Consider the following 27,493-nt stretch of genomic DNA (forward strand, 5'->3'; position numbering starts at 1 on the left):
GAGGCATGACACTGTATATAGTATGCTAGTGATCTGCAAGAGGAGGCATGATACTGTATATAGTATGCTAGTGATCTGCAAGAGGAGGCATGATACTGTATATAGTATGCTAGTGATCTGCAAGAGGAGGCATGATACTGTATATAGTATGCTAGTGATATGCAAGAGGAGGCATGATACTGTATGTAGTATGCTGGTGATCTGCAAGAGGGGGCATGATACTGTATATAGTATGCTGGTTATCTGCAAGAGGAGGCATGATACTGTATATAGTATGCTAGTGATCTGCAAGAGGAGGCATGATACTGTATATAGTATGCTGGTGATCTGCAATAGGAGGCATGACACTGTATATAGTATGCTAGTGATCTGCAAGAGGAGGCATGATACTGTATATAGTATGCTAGTGATCTGCAAGAGGAGGCATGATACTGTATATAGTATGCTAGTGATCTGCAAGAGGAGGCATGATACTGTATATAGTATGCTAGTGATCTGCAAGAGGAGGCATGATACTGTATGTAGTATGCTGGTGATCTGCAAGAGGGGGCATGATACTGTATATAGTATGCTGGTTATCTGCAAGAGGAGGCATGATACTGTATATAGTATGCTAGTGATCTGCAAGAGGAGGCATGGTACTGTATATAGTATGCTCGTGCTTCTGCAAGAGGAGGCATGATACTGTATATAGTATGCTAGTGATCTGTAAGAGGAGGCATGATACTGTATATAGTATGCTAGTGATCTGTAAGAGGAGGCATGATACTGTATATAGTATGCTAGTGATCTGCAAGAGGACGCACGACACTGTATATAGTATGCTAGTGATCTGCAAGAGGAGGCATGATACTGTATATAGTATGTGGTGATCTGTAAGAGGAGGCATGATACTGTATATAGTATGTGGTGATCTGTAAGAGGAGGCATGATACTGTATATAGTATGCTAGTGATCTGCAAGAGGACGCACGACACTGTATATAGTATGCTAGTGATCTGCAAGAGGAGGCATGATACTGTATATAGTATGCTGGTGATCTGCAAGAGGAGGCATGATACTGTATATAGTATGCTAGTGATCTGTAAGAGGAGGCATGATACTCTATATAGTATGCTGGTGATCTGCAAGAGGGGGCATGATACTGTAAATAGTATGCTGGTGATCTGCAAGAGGAGGCATGATACTGTATATAGTATGCTAGTGATCTGCAAGAGGAGGCATGATACTGTATATAGTATGCTGGTGATCTGCAAGAGGAGGCATGATACTGTATATAGTATGCTGGTGATCTGCAAGAGGAGGCATGATACTGTATATAGTATGCTAGTGATCTGTAAGAGGAGGCATGATACTCTATATAGTATGCTGGTGATCTGTAAGAGGAGGCATGATACTGTAAATAGTATGCTGGTGATCTGCAAGAGGAGGCATGATACTCTATATAGTATGCTAGTGATCTGTAAGAGGAGGCATGATACTGTAAATAGTATGCTGGTGATCTGCAAGAGGAGGCATGATACTGTATATAGTATGCTAGTGATCTGCAAGAGGAGGCATGATACTGTATATAGTATGCTGGTGATCTGCAAGAGGAGGCATGATACTCTATATAGTATGCTAGTGATCTGCAAGAGGAGGCATGATACTGTATATAGTATGCTGGTGATCTGCAATAGGAGGCATGACACTGTATATAGTATGCTAGTGATCTGCAAGAGGAGGCATGATACTGTAAATAGTATGCTAGTGATCTGCAAGAGGAGGCATGATACTGTATATAGTATGCTAGTGATCTGCAAGAGGACGCACGACACTGTATATAGTATGCTAGTGATCTGCAAGAGGAGGCATGATACTGTATATAGTATGCTAGTGATCTGCAAGAGGAGGCATGACACTGTATATAGTATGCTAGTGATCTGCAAGAGGAGGCATGATACTGTATATAGTATGCTGGTGATCTGCAAGAGGAGGCATGATACTGTATATAGTATGCTGGTGATCTGCAATAGGAGGCATGACACTGTATATAGTATGCTAGTGATCTGTAAGAGGAGGCATGACACTGTATATAGTATGCTAGTGATCTGCAAGAGGAGGCATGGTACTGTATATAGTATGCTCGTGCTTCTGCAAGAGGAGGCATGATACTGTATGTAGTATGCTGGTGATCTGCAAGAGGAGGCATGATACTGTATATAGTATGCTGGTGATCTGCAAGAGGAGGCATGATACTGTATATAGTATGCTGGTGATCTGCAAGAGGGGGCATGATACTGTATATAGTATGCTCGTGCTTCTGCAAGAGGAGGCATGATACTGTATGTAGTATGCTGGTGATCTGCAAGAGGAGGCATGATACTGTATATAGTATGCTGGTGATCTGCAAGAGGGGGCATGATACTGTATATAGTATGCTGGTGATCTGCAAGAGGAGGCATGACACTCTATATAGTATGCTGGTGATCTGCAAGAGGAGGCATGATACTGTATATAGTATGCTGGTGATCTGCAAGAGGAGGCATGATACTGTATATAGTATGCTGGTGATCTGCAAGAGGAGGCATGATACTGTATATAGTATGCTGGTGATCTGCAAGAGGAGGCATGATACTGTATATAGTATGCTAGTGATCTGCAAGAGGAGGCATGATACTGTATATAGTATGCTGGTGATCTGCAAGAGGAGGCATGATATTGTATATAGTATGTGGTGATCTGTAAGAGGAGGCATGATATTGTATATAGTATGTGGTGATCTGTAAGAGGAGGCATGGTACTGTATATAGTATGCTAGTGATCTGCAAGAGGAGGCATGATACTGTATATAGTATGCTGGTGATCTGCAAGAGGAGGCATGATACTGTATATAGTATGCTAGTGATCTGCAAGAGGAGGCATGATACTGTATATAGTATGCTAGTGATCTGTAAGAGGAGGCATGGTACTGTATATAGTATGCTAGTGATCTGCAAGAGGAGGCATGATACTGTAAATAGTATGCTGGTGATCTGCAAGAGGAGGCATGATACTGTATGTAGTATGCTAGTGATCTGCAAGAGGAGGCATGATACTGTATATAGTATGTGGTGATCTGCAAGAGGAGGCATGATACTGTATATAGTATGCTAGTGATCTGCAAGAGGAGGCATGATACTGTAAATAGTATGCTGGTGATCTGCAAGAGGAGGCATGATACTGTATATAGTATGCTAGTGATCTGCAAGAGGAGGCATGATAATGTATATAGTATGCTGGTGATCTGCAAGAGGAGGCATGATATTGTATATAGTATGTGGTGATCTGTAAGAGGAGGCATGATATTGTATATAGTATGTGGTGATCTGTAAGAGGAGGCATGATACTGTATATAGTATGTGGTGATCTGTAAGAGGAGGCATGGTACTGTATATAGTATGCTAGTGATCTGCAAGAGGAGGCATGATACTGTAAATAGTATGCTAGTGATCTGCAAGAGGAGGCATGATACTGTATATAGTATGCTAGTGATCTGCAAGAGGACGCACGACACTGTATATAGTATGCTAGTGATCTGCAAGAGGAGGCATGATACTGTATATAGTATGCTAGTGATCTGCAAGAGGAGGCATGACACTGTATATAGTATGCTAGTGATCTGCAAGAGGAGGCATGATACTGTATATAGTATGCTGGTGATCTGCAAGAGGAGGCATGATACTGTATATAGTATGCTGGTGATCTGCAATAGGAGGCATGACACTGTATATAGTATGCTAGTGATCTGTAAGAGGAGGCATGACACTGTATATAGTATGCTAGTGATCTGCAAGAGGAGGCATGGTACTGTATATAGTATGCTCGTGCTTCTGCAAGAGGAGGCATGATACTGTATGTAGTATGCTGGTGATCTGTAAGAGGAGGCATGATACTGTATATAGTATGCTGGTGATCTGCAAGAGGAGGCATGATACTGTATATAGTATGCTGGTGATCTGCAAGAGGGGGCATGATACTGTATATAGTATGCTCGTGCTTCTGCAAGAGGAGGCATGATACTGTATGTAGTATGCTGGTGATCTGCAAGAGGAGGCATGATACTGTATATAGTATGCTGGTGATCTGCAAGAGGGGGCATGATACTGTATATAGTATGCTGGTGATCTGCAAGAGGAGGCATGACACTCTATATAGTATGCTGGTGATCTGCAAGAGGAGGCATGATACTGTATATAGTATGCTGGTGATCTGCAAGAGGAGGCATGATACTGTATATAGTATGCTGGTGATCTGCAAGAGGAGGCATGATACTGTATATAGTATGCTGGTGATCTGCAAGAGGAGGCATGATACTGTATATAGTATGCTAGTGATCTGCAAGAGGAGGCATGATACTGTATATAGTATGCTGGTGATCTGCAAGAGGAGGCATGATATTGTATATAGTATGTGGTGATCTGTAAGAGGAGGCATGATATTGTATATAGTATGTGGTGATCTGTAAGAGGAGGCATGGTACTGTATATAGTATGCTAGTGATCTGCAAGAGGAGGCATGATACTGTATATAGTATGCTGGTGATCTGCAAGAGGAGGCATGATACTGTATATAGTATGCTAGTGATCTGCAAGAGGAGGCATGATACTGTATATAGTATGCTAGTGATCTGTAAGAGGAGGCATGGTACTGTATATAGTATGCTAGTGATCTGCAAGAGGAGGCATGATACTGTAAATAGTATGCTGGTGATCTGCAAGAGGAGGCATGATACTGTATGTAGTATGCTAGTGATCTGCAAGAGGAGGCATGATACTGTATATAGTATGTGGTGATCTGCAAGAGGAGGCATGATACTGTATATAGTATGCTAGTGATCTGCAAGAGGAGGCATGATACTGTAAATAGTATGCTGGTGATCTGCAAGAGGAGGCATGATACTGTATATAGTATGCTAGTGATCTGCAAGAGGAGGCATGATAATGTATATAGTATGCTGGTGATCTGCAAGAGGAGGCATGATATTGTATATAGTATGTGGTGATCTGTAAGAGGAGGCATGATATTGTATATAGTATGTGGTGATCTGTAAGAGGAGGCATGATACTGTATATAGTATGTGGTGATCTGTAAGAGGAGGCATGGTACTGTATATAGTATGCTAGTGATCTGCAAGAGGAGGCATGATACTGTATATAGTATGCTAGTGATCTGCAAGAGGAGGCATGACACTGTATATAGTATGCTGGTGATCTGCAAGAGGAGGCATGATACTGTATATAGTATGCTAGTGATCTGCAAGAGGAGGCATGACACTGTATATAGTATGCTGGTTATCTGCAAGAGGAGGCATGATACTGTATATAGTATGCTAGTGATCTGCAAGAGGAGGCATGATACTGTATATAGTATGCTGGTTATCTGCAAGAGGAGGCATGATACTGTATATAGTATGCTAGTGATCTGCAAGAGGAGGCATGACACTGTATATAGTATGCTGGTGATCTGCAAGAGGAGGCATGATACTGTATATAGTATGCTCGTGCTTCTGCAAGAGGAGGCATGATACTGTATATAGTATGCTAGTGATCTGCAAGAGGAGGCATGACACTGTATATAGTATGCTGGTGATCTGCAAGAGGAGGCATGATACTGTATATAGTATGTGGTGATCTGTAAGAGGAGGCATGATACTGTATATAGTATGCTAGTGATCTGCAAGAGGAGGCATGACACTGTATATAGTATGCTGGTGATCTGCAAGAGGAGGCATGATACTGTATATAGTATGCTAGTGATCTGCAAGAGGAGGCATGATACTGTATATAGTATGCTGGTGATCTGTAAGAGGAGGCATGATACTGTATATAGTATGCTAGTGATCTGCAAGAGGAGGCATGACACTGTATATAGTATGCTGGTGATCTGCAAGAGGAGGCATGATACTGTATATAGTATGCTAGTGATCTGCAAGAGGAGGCATGATACTGTATATAGTATGCTAGTGATCTGCAAGAGGAGGCATGATACTGTATATAGTATGCTAGTGATCTGCAAGAGGAGGCATGATACTGTATATAGTATGATGGTGCTTCTGCAAGAGGAAAAGAAGAGGTAAAGAGAAAAGTACAGGGAGTGCAGAATTATTAGGCAAGTTGTATTTTTGAGGATTAATTTTATTATTGAACAACGACCATGTTCTCAATGAACCCAAAAAACTCATTAATATCAAAGCTGAATAGTTTTGGAAGTAGTTTTTAGTTTGTTTTTAGTTTTAGCTATTTTAGGGGGATATCTGTGTGTGTAGGTGACTATTACTGTGCATAATTATTAGGCAACTTAACAAAAAACAAATATATACCCATTTCAATTATTTATTTTTACCAGTGAAACCAATATAACATCTCAACATTCACAAATATACATTTCTGACATTCAAAAACAAAACAAAAACAAATCAGTGACCAATATAGCCACCTTTCTTTGCAAGGACACTCAAAAGCCTGCCATCCATGGATTCTGTCAGTGTTTTGATCTGTTCACCATCAACATTGCGTGCAGCAGCAACCACAGCCTCCCAGAGAGGTGTACTGTTTTCCCTCCTTGTAAATCTCACATTTGATGATGGACCACAGGTTCTCAATGGGGTTCAGATCAGGTGAACAAGGAGGCCATGTCATTAGATTTTCTTCTTTTATACCCTTTCTTGCCAGCCACGCTGTGGAGTACTTGGACGCATGTGATGGAGCATTGTCCTGCATGAAAATCATGTTTTTCTTGAAGGATGCAGACTTCTTCCTGTACCACTGCTTGAAGAAGGTGTCTTCCAGAAACTGGCAGTAGGACTGGGAGTTGAGTTTGACTCCATCCTCAACCCGAAAAGGCCCCACAAGCTCATCTTTGATGATACCAGCCCTAACCAGTACTCCACCTTGCTGGCGTCTGAGTCGGACTGGAGCTCTCTGCCCTTTACCAATCCAGCCACGGGCCCATCCATCTGGCCCATCAAGACTCACTCTCATTTCATCAGTCCAAAAAACATTAGAAAAATAAGTCTTGAGATATTTCTTGGCCCAGTCTTGACGTTTCAGCTTGTGTGTCTTGTTCAGTGGTGGTCATCTTTCAGCCTTTCTTACTTTGGCCATGTCTCTGAGTATTGCACACCTTGTGCTTTTGGGCACTCCAGTGATGTTGCAGCTCTGAAATATGGCCAAACTGGTGGCAAGTGGCATCTTGGCAGCTGCACGCTTGACTTTTCTCAGTTCATGGGCAGTTATTTTGCAACTTGGTTTTTCCACATGCTTCTTGCGACCCTGTTGACTATTTTGAATGAAACGCTTGATTGTTCGATGATCACGCTTCAGAAGCTTTGTAATTTTAAGAGTGCTGCATCCCTCTGCAAGATATCTCACTATTTTTGACTTTTCTGAGCCTGTCAAGTCCTTCTTTTGACCCATTTTGCCAAAGGAAAGGAAGTTGCCTAATAATTATGCACACCTGATATAGGGTGTTGATGTCATTAGACCACACCCCTTCTCATTACAGAGATGCACATCACCTAATATGCTTAATTGGTAGTAGGCTTTCGAGCCTATACAGCTTGGAGTAAGACAACATGCATAAAGAGGATGATGTGGTCAAAATACTCATTTGCCTAATAATTCTGCACTCCTTGTAATGATTTATATGGAGTGTTAGTGATAAAGGTGAAAACACACAGTGCTCGGCAGTGATGATCTGCAACAGTAAGGGAAGTCTGCAAGGAGACAAGAGGAGTAATGTCCTGCAAGAAGTGTTATGTTCTGTAGAGTAGAAGAGAATCTGTGAATTGTTCTGTGGGACAAGTGTCACTGCAGGCACCATGGGAGAAGTGATCATTTGCCAGCAAGGTATCAGTGATTGCAGGCATAAGTAAAGATGGAAATGGTGCTCTGCAGAACAAAGTCTGGTTATACTGACATATTCTGCTAAGGGAAGAAATAATGATCTGAACGGGAACAGAGCATTGATGTTTTGCATAGGGTAGAAATAAAAATAAATGTCTGTAGGGGCAAAAGAGGATTTATACTCTATATAATGTGAAGTGATGCTTGGTAGTTGGAAGAATGATGATCTGTAAGTAGTAGGGAAGACTCATGCTTTATATGGTAAGAAGAGAAGTGATGCTCAGCAGTGGAAATGAGGACATTTTGCAGAGGGAGATGTTAGGGATGCTTTTGAAGGTAGCAATTATTAGCAGATCTATGAAGAACACAATAAAGTGCAGAAAAAGAAAGGCTGCTTAATAAGGGTCTATACACAAGTAGAGGGATAGCAACATTCTGCACTAGGCAGGGAAGTGAATACATACAGGACGCGTTGCTGAGATGACCAACTCAGGGGGAACTGTGATGTTCAAGCGAGCCTCATGGGCATCATCTCCTTGTGAGTTTGTCACTGTGATCCTCAGGTGAAGCTTATTAACATCACGGTTGTATTGCAGAACTTGTAGATTATCTACTCTGATAGACAGTAGGGAGATATAGGGGTAATTATATGAAGCAATAGAAGTTACAGGGATGGATTAAATGAAACAAGAGGAGCTATAGAGTACAACACATAAATGTTATAGGGTGAAGTCAGTTGAGTTATATAGAGGATTATATGGAGAGATTTGAAGAGGTTTGCAGGGAAATAGGTGAGTTGACATGGAGCAACATAAAAAAATATGGAGAGGGTAAAAGCAGAATTATATTGATATAGTAAAACGAGCAATGGTTAAGAGTAATATGGACAATAAGAAAAAAAGTGTAGCTATGGGAGGTATAGAGAGTGATTTATGCAGCTATGGGAGGTATAGAATGTTACATGCAGCTATAAGAGGGATATAGAGTGTTACATGCAGCTATAAGAGGGATATAGAGTGTTACATGCAGCTATGGGAGGTATAGAGAGTTACATGCAACTATAGAAGGTATAGAGTGTTACATGCAGCTATAGGAGGTATAGAGTGTTACATGCAGCTATGGGAGGCATAGAGAGTTACATGCAACTATAGAAGGTATAGAGTGTTACATGCAGCTATAGGAGGTATAGAGTGTTGCATGCAGCTTTGGGAGGTATAGAGTGTTACATGCAGCTCTGGAAGGTATAGAGTGTTACATGCAGCTATAGGAGGTATAGAGTTTTACATGCAGCTATGGGATGTATAGAGTGTTACATGCAGCTATGGGAGGTATAGAGTGTTACATGCAGCTCTGGAAGGTATAGAGTGTTACATGCAGCTATAGGAGGTATATAGTTTTACATGCAGCTATGGGATGTATAGAGTGTTACATGCAGCTATAGGAGGTATAGAGTTTTACATGCAGCTATGGGAGGTATAGAAAGTTACATGCAGCTATGGGACATATAGAGAGTGTTACATACAGCTATGGGAGGTATAGAATGTTACATGCAGCTCTGGAAGGTATAGAGTGTTACATACAGCTATGGGAGGTATAGAATGTTACATGCAGCTATGGGACATATAGAGAGTGTTACATACAGCTATGGGAGGTATAGAATGTTACATACAGCTATGGGAGGTATAGAGTGTTACATGCAGCTCTGGAAGGTATAGAGTGTTACATACAGCTATGGGAGGTATAGAATGTTACATGCAGCTATGGGAGGTATAGAATGTTACATGCAGCTATGGGACATATAGAGAGTGTTACATACAGCTATGGGAGGTATAGAATGTTACATGCAGCTATGGGACATATAGAGAGTGTTACATACAGCTATGGGAGGTATAGAATGTTACATGCAGCTCTGGAAGGTATAGAGTGTTACATACAGCTATGGGAGGTATAGAATGTTACATGCAGCTATGGGACATATAGAGAGTGTTACATACAGCTATGGGAGGTATAGAATGTTGCATGCAGCTATGGGACATATAGAGAGTGTTACATACAGCTATGGGAGGTATAGAATGTTACATGCAGCTCTGGAAGGTATAGAGTGTTACATACAGCTATGGGAGGTATAGAGTGTTACATGCAGCTCTGGAAGGTATAGAGTGTTACATACAGCTATGGGAGGTATAGAATGTTACATGCAGCTATAGGAGGTATAGAGTGTTACATGCAGCTATGGGAGGTATAAAATGTTACATGCAGCTATGGGAGGTATAGAGAGTGTTACATGCAGCTATGGGAGGTGTAGAGTGTTACATGCAGCTACGGGAGGTATAGAGATGGTTACATGCAGCTATGGGAGGTATATAGCGTGTTAAATGCAGTTATGGGAGGTATATAGAGTGTTACATGCAGCTATTGGAGGTATAGAGTGTTACATGCAGCTATGGGAGGTATAGAGAGTGTTACATGCAGCTATGGGAAGTAGGGTTGCCACCTCAGCCATGTTTTCCTGGACACTTATGAGTTACACATGCTGCAGGGTGTGCAGGGAGGAACATGTATTGTCTTTCTGGACAGCACTATTCATGTTCCTCCCTGCACACCCTGCAGCATGTGTAACTTACAAGTGTTCTGTATTTTAAGGGACAGGTGGCAACCCTAATGGGAAGTATAGAGAGTGTTACATGCAGCTATGGGAGGTATAGAGAGTGTTACATGCAGCTATGGGAGGTATAGAGAGTGTTACATGCAGCTATGGGAGGTATAGAGAGTGTTACATGCAGCTATGGGAGGTATAGAGAGTGTTACATGCAGCTATGGGAGGTATAGAGAGTGTTACATGCAGCTATGGGAGGTATAGAGAGTGTTACATGCAGCTATGGGAGGTATAGAATGTTACATGCAGCTATGGGAGGTATAGAGAGTGTTACATGCAGCTATGGGAAGTATATAGAGTGTTACATGCAGCTATGGGACATATAGAGAGTGTTACATGCAGCTATGGGAGGTATAGAGTGTTACATGCAGCTATGGGAGGTATAGAGAGTGTTACATGCAGCTATGGGAGGTATAGAGTGTTACATGCAGCTATGGGAGGTATAGAGTGTTACATGCAGCTATGGGAGGTATAGAGAGTGTTACATGCAGCTATGGGAGGTATAGAGAGTGTTACATGCAGCTATGGGAGGTATAGAGAGTGTTACATGCAGCTATGGGAAGTATATAGAGTGTTACATGCAGCTATGGGACATATAGAGAGTGTTACATGCAGCTATGGGAGGTATAGAGAGTGTTACATGCAGCTATGGGAGGTATAGAGAGTGTTACATGCAGCTATGGGAGGTATAGAGAGTGTTACATGCAGCTATGGGAAGTATAGAGAGTGTTACATGCAGCTATGGGAGATATAGAGAGTGTTGCATGCAGCTCTGGGAGGTATAGAGTGTTACATGCAGCTATGGGAGGTATAGAGTGTTACATGCAGCTATGGGAGGTATAGAGTGTTACATGCAGCTATGGGAGGTATAGAGTGTTACATGCAGCTATGGGAGTTATAGAGAGTGTTACATGCAGCTATGGGAGGTATAGAGAGTGTTACATGCAGCTATGGGAGGTATAGAGAGTGTTGCATGCAGCTATGGGAGGTATAGAGTGTTACATGCAGCTATGGGAGGTATAGAGTGTTACATGCAGCTATGGGAGGTATAGAGTGTTACATGCAGCTATGGGAGTTATAGAGTGTGTTACATGCAGCTATGGGAGGTATAGAGAGTGTTACATGCAGCTATGGGAGTTATAGAGAGTGTTACATGCAGCTATGGGAGGTATAGAGAGTGTTACATGCAGCTATGGGAGGTATAGAGAGTGTTACATGCAGCTATGGGAGGTATAGAGAGTGTTACATGCAGCTATGGGAAGTATACAGAGTGTTACATGCAGCTATGGGAGGTATATAGAGTGTTACATGCAGCTATGGGAGGTATAGAGTGTTACATGCAGCTATGGGAGGTATATAGAGTGTTACATGCAGCTATGGGAGGTATAGAGAGTGTTACATGCAGCTATGGGAAGTATAGAGAGTGTTACATGCAGCTATGGGAGGTATATAGAGTGTTACATGCAGCTATGGGAGGTATAGAGTGTTACATGCAGCTATAGTAGCAGGTATATGGAGAAGTTATACAGACCAATAGGAGGAGTTATTTGGTGCAAAATTAGCTATAGAAAGAGGTAAAATTAGGGGTTAAAGGGAGTTGTTATATGAAGCAAAAGGAAGAGCTTAAAGGGTCATGAGACCCAAATTCTTTCTTTCATGATTTAGATAGAGAATGCAATTTTAAACAACTTTCTAATTTACTTCTATTACCTAATTTGCTTCATTCTCTTGATATCCTTTGTTGAAAAGCATATATAGATAGGCTCAGTAGCTGCTGATTGGTCACAGCTCATAGATGCCTCGTTATGGCTCGCCCACGTGCAGTGCTATTTCTTCAACAAAGGATATCTAAATAATGAAGCAAATTAGATAATAGAAGTAAATTAAAAAGTTGTTTAAAATTGTATTCTCTATCTGAATCATGAAAGAAACATTTGGGGTTTAATGTCCCTTTAAGGATAGGTTATATAAAGCAATAAAATGATATTGGGAGCATTATATAAAGTAAGAGGTATAGGTAGTTTTCAAACTATGCAAAAATATGAACAGTTTAAAAGGACATAAAATTTCAAAATCTAATGTGTTAGAGCATTTTATTACTGCACTAGTTCTTGCAAATGGGAGTTAAACACATAGTTAAATTCAGCTCTGGAGCAGCAATACACTTCTGGTACTTAGCTGAACACATCTGGTGAGCTAATGACAAGAAGCATATTTGTGTAGCCAGTAATCACCAGCAAGCTCCCAGTAGTGTACTGCTGCTCCAGAACCTACATAGGTATGCTTTTCAACAAAGGATACCAACAGAACAAAAATAAATGTATAAAATAGTGAATCTTTTTTTGGCTCTGAACCATTAAACTTTAATTTTAACTTGTATGTCCCTTTAAGGTTGTATATAACAATATGAGGAGCTATACAAGTATCTTATATTGAAAAAACATAAATTATGCTTACCAGATAATTTCATTTCCTTCTGTATAAGGAGAGTCCACGGCATTGTTCCTTACTGTTGGGAAATACTGAACCTGGCCATCAGGAGAAGGCAAAAACACCCCAGCCAAAGGCTTAAATACCTATCCCACTTCCCTCATCCCCCAGTCATTCTGCCGAGGGAACAAGGAACAGTAGGAGAAATATCAGGGTATAAATGGTGACAAAAGAAAAATATAATTTAGAGGGCCACCCATCGGAGAACACGGGCAAGGGCCGTGGACTCTCCTTATACAAAAGGAAATTAAATTATTTGGTAAGCATAATTTATGTTTTCCTTGTTAATATAAGGAGAGTCCACGGCATCATTCCTTACTGTTGGGAAACTTATACCCAAACTCTAGAGGAGGGATAGAAAGAGAGGCGGACCCAAATCTGAGGTCACCACAGCCTGCAAAACCTTTCTCCTGAAAGCTGCTTCAGCCGAAGCAAAAACATCAAACTTCTTTCACAGAAGAAGGATTTGGACACAAGGAAGGAACCACAATCTCTTGATTGATGTTGCGGTCTGACACGACCTTAGGAAGAAAAACTAACTTAGTACGTAGGACAGCCTTATCCGAATGAAAAACCAGATAAGGAGACTCACATTGCAAGGCAGCATTCTCAGATACTCTTCTCGCAGAAGCAATAGCCAGTAGAAAAAGAACCTTCCAGGACAATTTAATGGCAATCATAGGCTCAAACGGAGCACGTTGCAAATTCTTAAGAACAAGATTTAATCTCCAAGGAGGAGCCTTAGATCTAAACACAGGTCTGATCCCAATCAGGGCCTTAACAAAGGACTGTACATCGGGAATCTCCGAGAGCCTCTTGTGCAGTAAAACAGATAGGGCCAAAATCTGTTCCCTCAGGGAAATGGCAGAAAGGCCCTTCCCCAGTCCATCCTGGAGAAATGATAGTATCCTGGCAACCTTAACTTTATACCAGGAAAATCCGCTCTCCTCAAACCAGAATAAGTAGGTTCTCCACACCTTATGATAGATGCGATGAGTAACCGGCTTACGAGCTTGAATGAGAGTATCAATCACTCTCTCAGAAAAACCTCTCATGGCTAGGACTAAGCGTTCAATCTCCACGCAGTCAGCCTCATAGAATCTAGATTTTGATGAACAAAGCAGATCCCTGCGACAAGGTAACTTCCACGAAGGAGATGATGACATCTTCACCAGATCTGCAAATCACATTCTTCAATATCACTGATGCCTGCTCCTGCTTGATGCGGGCCACTACTCGAGGAAGAAGTGGTACCGGCGAGAAAAGGTAAATTAGACTGAACCTCCAAGGCACTGCTAATGCATCTATTAGCTCTGCCTAAGGATCCCTGGACCTTGACCCATATCTGGGTAGCTTGGTATTGAGACAAGACACCATGAGATATATCTCTGGCGTCCCCCATGTGTTGCATATCTCTGCAAACACTTCGGGATGGAGAGACCATTCCCCCAAATGAAAACATTGCCTGCTGAGAAAATCAGTTTCCCAGTTGTCCACATCCGGAATGTGGATCGCTGACAGCGAACAGCTGTGGGCCTCCGCCCACTCCAGAATTTGAGATACCTCCCTCATTGCCAGGGAGCTTCTCGTTCCCCCCTGATGGTTGATGTAAGCCACCGAGGTTATATTGTCTGATAGAAGAAGGGACATATAGAGAGTGTTACATACAGCTGTGGGCCAAGCCTTCAGAGCATTGAAGATTGTTCAAAGTTACAGAATGTTGATCGGGAGGGAGCGTTCCTCCTGAGACCACAGGCCCTGTGCCTTCCTGGCACCCCAAACAGCTCCCCATCCTGATAGACTTGTGTTCCTAGTCACAATCTCCCAGGATGGTCTTAAGAAGAATGTTCCTCAGGACAGATGATTTGGACAGAGCCACCAAGAGAGCGATTCTCTCGACCGGCTGGTGCTTGGAATAAGAAAACTCTTTTCTAAGTTTATCTTCCATCCATGAGATCGGAGAAGAGAGAGAAGAAATTGCAAATGGTCCTCTATCAGACGCAAGATGGTGCTTGTACCAGAATATCGTCTAAGTAGGGAGCTACTGCTATACCCCGGAAGAGCCCCTAGAACCTTCGTAAAAATTATTGGAGCAGTAGCTAGACCAAATGGAAGTGCAATGAACTGGAAATACTGGTCCAGGAATGCAAACCTTACGAACTGGAAGTGATTCTTGTGGATTGGAATGTGAAGGTAAGCATCCTTCAGATCTATAGTGGTCATGAACTGTGCTTCCTGAACTAAGGGAAGGATGGACCTTATAGTCTCCATCTTGAACGAGAGGACGTTTAGAAATTTGTTTAAGCACTTTAGGTCCAGAATCGTGCGGAAAGTTCCCTCCTTCTTTGGGACCACGAAAAAGGTTTGAATAGTATCCCAAACCTCTTTCTGTGATAGGTACAGAACAATGACCCCTAAGGAGGACGCACCCCAGAAAGGATTCCCTCTTTTCTGATCTTGAAGACAGGCTTGAAAGGAGAAATCTGCCCTTGGGTGGATGATACTTGAAACCTATCTTGTATCCCTGAGCTATGACCTCCAGGATACCATGGATCCTGCACATCCCTGAACCAAGCTTCTGAAAAGAACAATAGTCTGCCCCCTACACGACCCAGTTCCGGATCGGGGGCCACCCCTTCATGCCGATTTATTCTCGGTGGGCTTCTTACTCTGCTTGGATTTATTCCAGGACTGAGCTGGCTTCTAAGTACTCTTGGTTTGCTCTGGCTTAGCAGAAGGCTGCTGTCGTTGGAATTTATCAGAATGAAAGGAATGAAAATTAGAACTTTGTCCCTTAGACTTGTTCTTTTCATCTTGCGGTAGGAAGGCACCCTTGCCCCCAGTAACCGTGGAGATAATGGAGTCCAGGCCTGGACCAAATAAAATCTTTCCTTTAAAGGGAAGGGAAAGAAGTTTGGACTTAGAAGTCATATCCGCAGACCAGGACTTCAGCCAGAGCGGGCCTGAACCGAAAAGCCAGAAACCTTAGCATTTAGGCGAATAATCTGCATGTTTGCATCACAGATAAAATAATTAGCAATTCTCAAGGCTTTAATTCTTTCCAGGATAATGTCGATGGGAACCTCCACCTCGATCAATTCCGATAAGGAGTCGCACCAGTAGGTAGCTGCTCCAGCAACCGTGGCAATGGCTGCTGCCAGTTGAAACAAGTACCCTGTATATTGGAACATCTTTCTTAGAAGAGTTTCCATCTTCTTATCCATCGGCTCTCTGAATGACGAGCTATCCTCAAGCGGGATAGTAGTACATTTGGCAAGCGTGGAGATAGCACTGAGGGCCTCACACACCACCATTTTTAACTGCGTGGTAAAATCTGATGGTAAAAGGCCCAATCCAGATGGAGGATCAAGCGTGCTATGGGAAGCTGCGTGTGTAAAAGGAGATGACTGTTGTGATACTAAAGGGGTTAACCTTCTTTGACCTAATAATGTTGTCAAGGCATGTGGAACATAGTTGAGAGGGCGGGCATACCAAGGCCTCCTCACAATATAAACAGGTATTACTATTTGGAATAGAGGGAGTACCTTCTAGTATTTCAGAATCCTCCATAGCTTAAGCTAATAACAGTAGGACACAGAAATTAAACAATCTTTATTTCTCAAAAAACAGCACCTTTATATGGCTGGGGCACTCACCACCTCCTAGACCCAGACAATACAGAGAAATAGCGTCTTCTCCGACAGCCAGCTCGGTCAGGAAAGAGGAAATGAAAGCGAGACCACTCCCGGTCACATGGTGCGCAAGGCAGGACCGCCCCAGCTATGAGAAAAAGCGTGCCAAGCTACAAGCTGCGCAGCACTCAAAGTGAAAGTAAAAACCTGGGCATTCCTGCCCTATAACAAACAGCCTATGAGCCCAATAAAATCTCACAAATAAAGCAGAATAAAATCAAAGCATCATGGGGGCGTGGCTATGCAAGGAACATGGCCGGTCGCAATTTCTAAGGCTCCAAAATAAGATCAAGTAATCCGTCGTATATCTTTTGAAATACTCAGCATCTCACGTTGATGCAGCTATATAATGAAGCCTAATCACTTACTGAACAGAATGTTATGAACATCTTGCCGGATTATTTACCTTTTTGTTCTTTAAAAAACACTCGCTAGAAGACGACCTGACAAACATACTTTCCATCCTTTCCCCGGCTGCATGGGTTAAGCGGCAAACGCACTAACTTTCTATAAAACGAAAGGAACTAAAACAAGATAAGAGCTACAATATTGACAAAAGAAATCTGTCACATAAGCAAATATGGAGGAGATACACTGCCTAATATCCACTCTTATACAGAATTTTGTGCAGGAATACTGTGCGAAAATGGCAGACTTAAGGACTGTACTAAAGTCAGAGATCACGTACGGACACCCGCAGCAAATGGTTCCCTCTATCGCAATTCCAACCATTCAAAACGAGTTGCTACCTGAGGCCCTCAAACCCTCTCATCTCCTGATAAGGAAGCAGACTTTGATGGCGGACCTAGAACTGGAGTCACACGATCCACAAATCGCGCAGCTGCCTCAAGTTTCTGCGACTACTGGGGTCCAATTGTGAAGGAGTTTCCCGCTGTCATTATGCGGTGCAGGCGTCGGAGAAGAAACACTTAAAAATGATCGAGCCCTCTACAAAAGAAAAATGGCACACACCTGGGAGGATGTGTTGGGGGATGCGGCCGGCCCTCTGATATGCTGATCTGTTCAGTCCTCACTAGAACACCTGCTCAGAAGATGGTCCCGGCCCTGGCGACACCGGCTTTCAAACTCCTCATCAACGGAAGGAGGCCTTTCTTTGACCGCGATCTGCAGTATCTCCACCTCGACCCTAGTGCTGTGCTGCCTTAAGACTGGCGTAGGGTATTGTTTCCTGTGACACCTCATTTCCTCACAGAGCTCTACCTCTGGGACACTGATTTTTCTCGCTGTGTTTTAGATGACGACAGTAATGTCTGATACTTGATCTCCCACTGCATAAGTCTCTTTTGCTTGCTCAGTAGTTGAAAGCTATATCCCCTTCACCTTTACATAAAGTTCATGGTTTGCCCATGTATGTTCCAAATGTTTTTTATGGAAAGACTGGATAAGGGGCAGTTAGTGCACAGCTCAGACTAAGGGTTTTACTTTACATATGTTTTTATGATCTATAACGCAATATGGAGGATAACTCAGGTATTCATGGTTATATTGCACCAACTACTATTGCGAAATATGCTTTTCATAGATCACCCAAGACAGTGTACATATATTAGCCACACAGTAGGTGACGGTGAGAAACCACCCTGACATATGCTTTTTAGGGTTGTTTGATAGATCATATAATATTCCAATCCACTACCTACAGCCATTCTACTACAATCCCTTCATTTTATCCAGCAACAGATAAATGGAAGCATACAGTAAGTACTATTGGAGACACAAAGGACACAACAGAAATAGCCTATCACTGTGCTTCCTCCTACTATTTATGTGTAGAACTTAGATATTTCTATGAGAACCCCATACTGTTACTCTAAGATTTATATAATCCCCACTAAGATGGTTTTGTAGTACATGGCACTATAGTAGTTCAAGGTCAGATATAGTTAGGGTTGCCACCTGCCCCGGTTTCACCGGGACAGTCCCGGTCTGAGGCTCTGTGTCCCGTGTCCCGGAACTAGCCTCAAATGCCCCGGGCTAAGCGCTCCCCTGGCGCAGCAGTGAGCAGACTTTACAAAACATTAGCTGGCCAGAGGAGCGCTTAGCCCGGGGTTACAATTACAACCGGGTGAGTCTGCTGCGCCTGCAGCCAGGGAGAGTGAGACGGAGATAGCTTGGTGTGGGGGGGGACAGTGGGAGGGGGGGACAGTGGGAGGGGGGAAGAGAGTCGAGGAGTCGTCACATCCGATTCCGGCTGCAGGCTGAGTCTGAGAGCGGCAGAGAGACTGAGGCAGGCAGGTGTGCGTGTGTGTTGGTGCAGTAGCTGTGCGGCGGGCTGTGTCTGCCTGAAACATGGCCATTTTTTACCTTTGTGAGTCTTCAGCCAACAAGTGCAGAGCAGTGCAGGCAGCCACAGAGAAACTGTAAGTAATACTTGGCTGCCTGTGTCACTGTTTAGTTGGACTCTCCTCCCCCTTCACCGGCAGCAAAAACACGTGTATTGGGCTCTGATTTTATACTTCTCTGTCTTCAATGAGGATAGTCAATTGCCTTGTTATATATTGTGTACCAACTTGCATCGCTGCACCTTTTATTTCCTTTTCCTTATTCCTATACTAAATTAATTGCTGTCCCTTTAAGCTATAAAGTATTGGCTCCAAATAATTTTGTAAGTTTAATATCATAGTTTTCATGGGTTCAAACTAATTTCTTTACTTACCTTTTTGTTCTGTGCCTTTAAAATGTGTAATGAAGTGGATTATTGCTTGTTAGTCAATATTTAATATTGCTATATATGCATTTTAAAACTAAACCAAACTAAACATTATTAATGAGTAAAAACTAATCTTACAACCATTTTACCACCGTAGCCACATCTAACTAGCCACTGAAGCAGAGGATTCTGGGCAAATGGGGCTCCACAATGCCACACATTTTTGCTTCCAGTATCAGTTTTTCTTATGCCAGTTCTAATCTAGAGAGTTTTGAATCACAACAGAGATTGGTATAGTGTCTGCTGGTCATTTTTTAATTATGTGTAAATATAATATATATATATATATATATATATATATATATATATATATATATATATATATACATACTGTGTGTGTGTGTGTATATATATATATATATATATATATATATACTGTGTGTGTATGTATATATATATATATATATATATATATATATATATATATATGTGTGTATATATATATATATATATATATGTATATATATATATATATATATATGTGTGTATATATATAAAAAAAATTATTTCATAATGAATTTAAAGGCCTGAGAAGCCACGCCCCAAGTCACGCCCATGCCACGCCCCAAGCCACACCCTCTCCACGCCCACTTAAAAAGTGTCCAGGAATTTTCTGGGAAAAAGGTGGCAACCCTAGATATAGTATTATGTATATTCCTCTCCACTCTCATATGGTGCAACCTCCCTTTTCTCTACATTCCCTAAAACCCTATGTCAATTTAAAAAGCCTCGCCCCTCCCCTTTCCCCCACTCAGAGCGGCTTTCGTCCGCTGTTAAATACTTCATATAATCACTCTCAGATGGTGTCCGAAAAGCTGCTACTCCACGCAACTATAGATTACCCCTTTCCTCATCTTCTACAACTGGAATGTAGGTACTTCTTTCTCATTAACCCTAGGAGTACAACTCAATCTCACTTCTTATTCATTAAAGATGTACTCAATTATACCTACTCTTAAATAGCCAGCACCATAAGCCCAAACATGATGAACTCATATTGCTATAAAAACAAAATGCCCCCAGATGATTCCCTGAAGTATACATCAGTTGAGATGTCTTTTCTCTTCATATCCATATGACAGCAGCTACCCTCTTATTTTAGAAAATGCCTTGTTAGGCCAAAATGTTTAATTATGACTGCCATATTTGTATTTGGATGCTATTCCTCATGTCGGCATCTCACTAGATATGTATATGCATATTATTATTGTGTTGGAATTGTCTTACGGACACATTTTACTCTTTGTTATTTCTCAAAACCTCAATAAAAAATCTTAAATCAAAAAAATAAAAAAATAAAAGCATCACATTTGATTAAACCCCACTGTTCAATAATCCCCCTCTGGAGATATTAACCCAAGATTCTATTAAGATAAAAGGAGCCACACTGTGACCCTGTCTTCTAATGTTTTAAACATATGGAAAAATTGAAATGATCTTACCAGAATCCATGCTGTGGAACAGAAACACAGCTTCTCAAGTGTGACAGTCTTGTAGCATCGTTCCTGACATGGACTTGAGTGAGAAAAACAAGCAGGCAGTGAAACTCGTCAACACTGATTGCTTAGGAGCTGTTAGCAGGCAGTCTGGATGGGTTCGCAGAAAGACTCCCTGCATCTCCAGACTCTAACTTTCGTCAATGCTCTCACTGACAGGCTGACAAGACAACTTAAAACTTCAGTCCCATATCAAAAGGGCAGATACCCCTCCTAAGGAACTACTCAGAATCTTCTAACACTTCTCTGCCATCCTCCTGTGACGAAAGGCAAAGAATGACTGGGGGATGGGGGAAGTGGGAGAGGTATTTAAGCCTTTGGCTGGGGTGTCTTTGCCTCCTCCTGGTGGCCAGGTTCAGTATTCCCAACAGTAAGGAATGATGCAGTGGACTCTCCTTATATTAAGAAGGAAACAGGGATTATATGAACAAATAGGGGTAAGTTATAGGGAGTGATTATACACTCAAATGGTATTTGGCAGATGCTTTAGTTGATCATCACCTTGGAAGGGGCTCTTGATTGTCCCATGTATACTCATACTGCATTTTTAGATTGCTCCTGCAGACATTGTCTAAGCCACACTCCTTTTGAAAGTGAATCTGAAACAAAACAAAACAAAACATTATTATAATTATTTACAAACCTTGTGAATTCTACAAAAACACTGCAAACCCACCAACTCTTACATTGTTATATTTAAGTAATTAAGTAACTGATTTATCAGTCTCAAGCACTATAGTTTATAAAGGGACATGAAACCCCAAAAAATGTGTTCATGACTTAGACAGAGCATGTGATTTTAAACAACTTTCTAATTAACTTCATTCTCTTGTTCTCTTTTGTTGAAAAGCAGGGACGTATGCTTAGGAGCTGGCCCATTTCTGGAGCACTATCTGGCGGCAGCTTTACAAGAATTGTGTGCATTTGCAGAGCACTAGATGGCAGCACTATTCCATGCCATGTAGTGCCCCAGATGCCTACCTAGGTATCTCTTCAACACAGAATATTAAGGGAACAAAGCAAATTTGATAATAGAAGTAAATTGGAAACTTTTTAAAAATGGTTTGTTCTGTCTGAATCACAAAATCATTTTTTGGGGGTTTCATATCCTTTCAAGTCAAGCACATTCTGGTGGATCTTTAGCAAAATACAATTCCAGAGCAGCAATGTTGCGTTAAAGCCACAAGATGGCATCAATAGATAGAAACAAACCCGTGGCACAAGTACCGTGGGTGTATTTGGAGCTTTGGTATAGTTTGTATTTTTGCCCTGATGTTTACAGTAAACAAACACTGTAGCACAGAAATATGTTTCTTAGTTCTACCCTATCTTGTTAAGTAGCATGAACTACATTTCTATATGCAGAGTGGATGCACATGCATTACTATAAAGTGCTTAATATTAAAAGCAGATTGAACGTACAATGTAATTAGTCATAATCAAAGTATGCAGTGAAAATTGTATTAATAAAACTCATTAAATATGTAGCAACATGAGAATTTAAAAGGACATGAAACCCACATTTTTTTATTTCATGATTTAGAAAGAACATACCATTTTGAACAACTTTCTAATTGAATTCTATTATCTAATAAGCTTTATTCTATTGATATCCTTTTGCTGAAAAGCATATCTAGATAAGCTCAGTAGCTGCTGATTGGTGGCTGCACATAGATGTCTTGTGTGATTGGCTCACCCATGTACACTGCTCATCAACAAAGGATACCTAAAGAATGAAGCCAATTACATAATAAAAGTAAATTAGAATGTTGTATAATTTGTATTCTCTACCTCCTGAAGCATAAAAGAAAAATGTTGGGTTTAGTGTCCCTTTAAATGGACAGTATACACTCATTTTCATATAACTGCATGTAATAGACACTACTATAAAGAATAAGATGTACAGATACTGATATAAAAATCCAGTATAAAACCGTTTAAAAACTTACTTAGAAGCTGTCAGTTTACCTCTGTTGAAAAGATAGATGGAAAGCCCACTGCAAGTGGCAAATAAGACACTCCCCCCCTCCCCCTTCTTTTGCATATGAAAAGACCCTTTACACAAACAGGAGCAAGCTGGAGAAGGTAGCTGACGGTATTCACATAAAACTTTGGGCTTGGTTAGGAGTCTGAAAAAAATGTATTTAAAAATAAGCAAAACTATACATTTAAAAAAAAAAAAAAAAAAAAACTTTATGGGCTTTATAAATAGATTATCTACAAAACATTTATGCAAAGGAAAAATGAGTGTATAATGTCCCTTTAAGTTACACATTAAAATGAGCAAACAATGTACTTGATGTGCACAGTACATGTTCAATGAAATTTAAAAATGTAATTAAAAAAAGTAGCAGAAAGTACACAATTCAAAATAGTCTTGCAGTCTGGTGATTGGGCTAAACAGGGGCGTTCCATGACCGTGTCTGAAGCTTTCTCAAGGTCTTATCATATTCTCTAGGCAGGTTACGCTTGCAGGTCTTGCTGTTTTCTCTCACAAAATTAAAGGGACACTGAACCCAAATGTTTTCTTTCATGATTCAGATAGCGCATGTAATTTTAAGCAACTTTCTAATTTACTCCTATTATCATTTTTTCTTCGTTCTCTTGCTATCTTTATTTTAAAAGCAGGAATGTAAATCTTAGCAGCCAGCCCATTTTAGGTTCAGCACCATGGGTAGTGCTTGCTTATTGGAGGCTTTCATTTACCCACCAATAAGCAAGCATAACCCAGGTTCTCAACCAAAAATGGTTCACATTCCTGATTTTAAATAAAGATAGTAAGAGAACGAAGTAAATTTGATAATAGGAGTAATTTAGAAAGTTGCTCAAAATTGCATGCTCTATCTGAATCATGAAAGAAAAAAATTGTGTTTAGTGTCCCTTTTAAAGCTGACAAGATTATTTCAAAATATGTAATGCATTGAATGCACTGGTAGCTATGAGTGTCTGGAGCTTCATGTCACATTCATTCTACCTTGTGAGAATCTCAATTGAGTGAGTTCTGCCCTTGCAAGGATTGGTGTGATATTTTACTCCAGAAAATGTTAGAGAATCGGCCCTAACTCCCAATACTCTCATTCAACCTAATACACATCTACCAATACAAAAATGTAATTCTTTTTTTATATTACTTACAAAACCTGACTCAAAAACACTCACCCAGCTGCACACATACTCATCCAGCTGCACACACACTTACCCATCTGCACACATACACTTACCCAGCTGCACACACACACTTACTCAGCTGCACACATACACTTACCCAGCTGCACACATACACTTACCCAGCTGCACACATACTCATCCAGCTGCACACACTCTCACCCAGCTGCACACACACCCAGCTGCACACACACACTTACCCAGCTGCACACAAACACTTACCCAGCTGCACACACTCTCACCCAGCTGCACACACTCTCACCCAGCTGCACACACTCTCACCCAGCTGCACACTCACCCTCACCCAGCTGCACACTCACCCTCACCCAGCTGCACACTCACCCTCACCCAGTATCACACACACATACCTAGCTGCACACACACTCACCCAGCTGCACACACTCTCACCCAGCTGCACACACACTCACCCAGCTGCACACACACTCACCCAGCTGCACACACACTCACCCAGCTGCACACACACTCACCCAGCTGCACACACTCTCACCCAGCTGCACACACTCTCACCCAGCTGCACACTCACCCTCACCCAGCTGCACACTCACCCTCACCCAGCTGCACACTCACCCTCACCCAGTATCACACACACATACCTAGCTGCACACACACTCACCCAGCTGCACACACTCTCACCCAGCTGCACACACACTCACCCAGCTGCACACACACTCACCCAGCTGCACACACACTCACCCAGCTGCACACACTCTCACCCAGCTGCACACACTCTCACCCAGCTGCACACTCACCCTCACCCAGCTGCACACTCACCCTCACCCAGTATCACACACACATACCTAGCTGCACACACACTCACCCAGCTGCACACACTCTCACCCAGCTGCACACACACTCACCCAGCTGCACACACACTCACCCAGCTGCACACACACTCACCCAGCTGCACACTCACCCTCACCCAGTATCACACACACATACCTAGCTGCACACAAACACACACACACACACACACAGCTGCACACTCACTCTAACATGACTTGTACAAGTAGACATTCTCTATCCCTGCCTCACACATTTACGTAGCTAAACTTACACTTGTTTGCCAACTTTCTCTCAATCTTTAATTTAGTTCCCCATGTAAATAACTTATTTCTATACTTATGCTGCCTCTTGTACTCACCGCTCAATCTTAGTGATGCAAACACGTATGCAGGACTCCTCACGTTCATCATCTCCCACTCACAAGTTCATTGCGCTACATACCCAATAACGTGAACCTCATACCTACCTCCAGTTCCTCAGACCTACCTCCAGTTCCTCAGACCTATCTCCAGTTCCTCAGACCTACCTCCAGTGCAGGATGCCTCACGTTTATCATCTCCCACTCACAAGTCCATTGCGCTACATACCCAATAACGTGATCCTCATACCTACCTCCAGTTCCTCAGACCTACCTCCAGTTCCTCAGACCTACCTCCAGTTCCTCAGACCTATCTCCAGTTCCTCAGACCTATCTCCAGTTCCTCAGACCTACCTCCAGTGCAGGACTCCTCACGTTTATCATCTCCCACTCACAAGTTCATTGCGCTACATACCCAATAACGTGACCCTCAGACCTACCTCCAGTTCCTCATACCTACCTCCAGTTCCTGATACCTACCTTCAGTGCAGGACTCCTCACGTTCATCCTCTCCCACTCACAAATTCATTGTGCTACATACCCAATAACGTGACCCTCAGACCTACCTCCAGTTCCTCATACCTACCTCCAGTGCAGGACTCCTCACGTTCATCATCTCCCACTCACAAGTTCATTGCGCTGCATACCCAGTAACGTGACCCTCAGACCTACCTCCAGTTCCTCAGACCTACCTTCAGTTCCTCAGACCTACCTCCAGTTCCTCATATCTACCTCCAGTGCAGGACTCCTCATGTTCATCATCTCCCACTCAAAAGTTCATTGCACTACATACCCAGTAATGTGACCCTCAGACCTACCTCCAGTTCCTGGTAGTTGTTTTGATACTGGCTCAGCACAGGGTAATTATCCAGTGAGCGAACGGATCCTCGTCCCTTTGCATCTCTCTCCAAGATGCTATAGTTCAGGTACAGACGGATCGGGTGCAGCTTATCCCTGATATTTTCCTGAGGGAAAGAGGCATGTAAGAAACTCATGGGACAAAATAAGGGGGTAAACATTAAATGGACATGAAACCCTCAAGCATACAATTTCCCAATTTACTTGTATTATCACAGTTGTTTTATTCTCTTATTATCCTTGGTTGAAGGAGCAGCAATGCACTACTGGAAGTTAGGTGATCACACTGGGTTAGCTAATGACAAAAGGCATTTATGTGCAGCCATCAATCAGCTGCTAGCTCCCAGTAGTTTATTGCTACTGCAAAACTTACCAAGGTATGATTTTCAACAAAGGATACCAAGAGAACAACACAAAGTAGACAACACACGTAAATAAGAATGTTGTTTAACCCTTTAACTTCTGAGCCATTTCCACCTCTGAGCTTTTTTGCAGTTTGTAGATGCTGATCACATTTTTCAGTGAGAAACCAACATATATTCAAACGATACAATTATTTCACATATATACAATGAGGTAAAAAACCTGCAACAAAAAGTGTGAAAATATTAATTCAAATTTTAATAAACAATAGTGTATTTGTGTTTTCTCCTAAATTATATAGTGAAATGAAAGGGTTATCCTCATATTAATTAGGTTCTATCAGTAGAATTACACATAGCTGCTCCCATGGGCCTCTGTTGAAATAAATGGACATCTATTCATGTCCGGTGATCACTATTAATGATCATCTGACTATTAAAACTTATATAGGGACTTTATTTTAAAGAGGTTCTTCTAGACTTTAAAACTAGGGGTCTTGGGGGTCTCTAGGCATTTTTGATGACCAAGACAACCCCTCATTAGAAAAAGTGTGTTTCAATTTTTTTTTTTTTTTTTTTTTGCATTTACTTTACCCCCCCCCCCCTCAAGACACACACTGTCTGAAAGAATAGTCTCGAGAGCTGAGATCGAGAGGGGTTTCAATACCCCCATCCAGCTCTTTGTATCTGCCCCGGCACTATCGGGTTTCTAGAGCTAGGTGATATCACCACGCACATGCACAAGTATCCACAAGTTTCCCTGGTGATTCCGGACCACTATAGGCGGGGTAAGTGCAGGGAGGGATGCAATGATCTCAAAAAGCACTGAAGAAGTTAAAATTGCATTCTCTATCTAAACCATGAAAGTTTAATTTTGACATTAGTGTCAATTTAAATACAGTAGAATTGCATAATTAACAAATACATAACAAACAGACAATGCAGTAGCAGTCTGAATTTCAAATGAGTGGGGTTTTTTTCTGACAAATTTCAATGTTAGTTCCATTTTCCTTCCC

General features: G+C 41.8%; 1 protein-coding gene across 1 annotated transcript in view; it reads right to left on the reverse strand.

Annotated features, from left to right (window-relative positions):
- The window catches only part of ITGA3 (integrin subunit alpha 3), a 220,156-nt gene that overhangs the window by 91,707 nt on the left and 100,956 nt on the right, over positions 1-27,493 (reverse strand). The window contains exons 13-15 of the mRNA XM_053700125.1: positions 26,076-26,222; positions 21,432-21,529; positions 8,330-8,480 (exon numbers count right to left, since the gene is read on the reverse strand). Of these exons, the coding sequence (XP_053556100.1) occupies positions 8,330-8,480; positions 21,432-21,529; positions 26,076-26,222 (396 nt within the window). The remainder of the gene's footprint in view (positions 1-8,329; positions 8,481-21,431; positions 21,530-26,075; positions 26,223-27,493) is intronic.

The sequence above is a fragment of the Bombina bombina genome, chromosome 1, assembly GCF_027579735.1.
Source record: "Bombina bombina isolate aBomBom1 chromosome 1, aBomBom1.pri, whole genome shotgun sequence".
Classification (NCBI taxonomy): domain Eukaryota; kingdom Metazoa; phylum Chordata; class Amphibia; order Anura; family Bombinatoridae; genus Bombina; species Bombina bombina.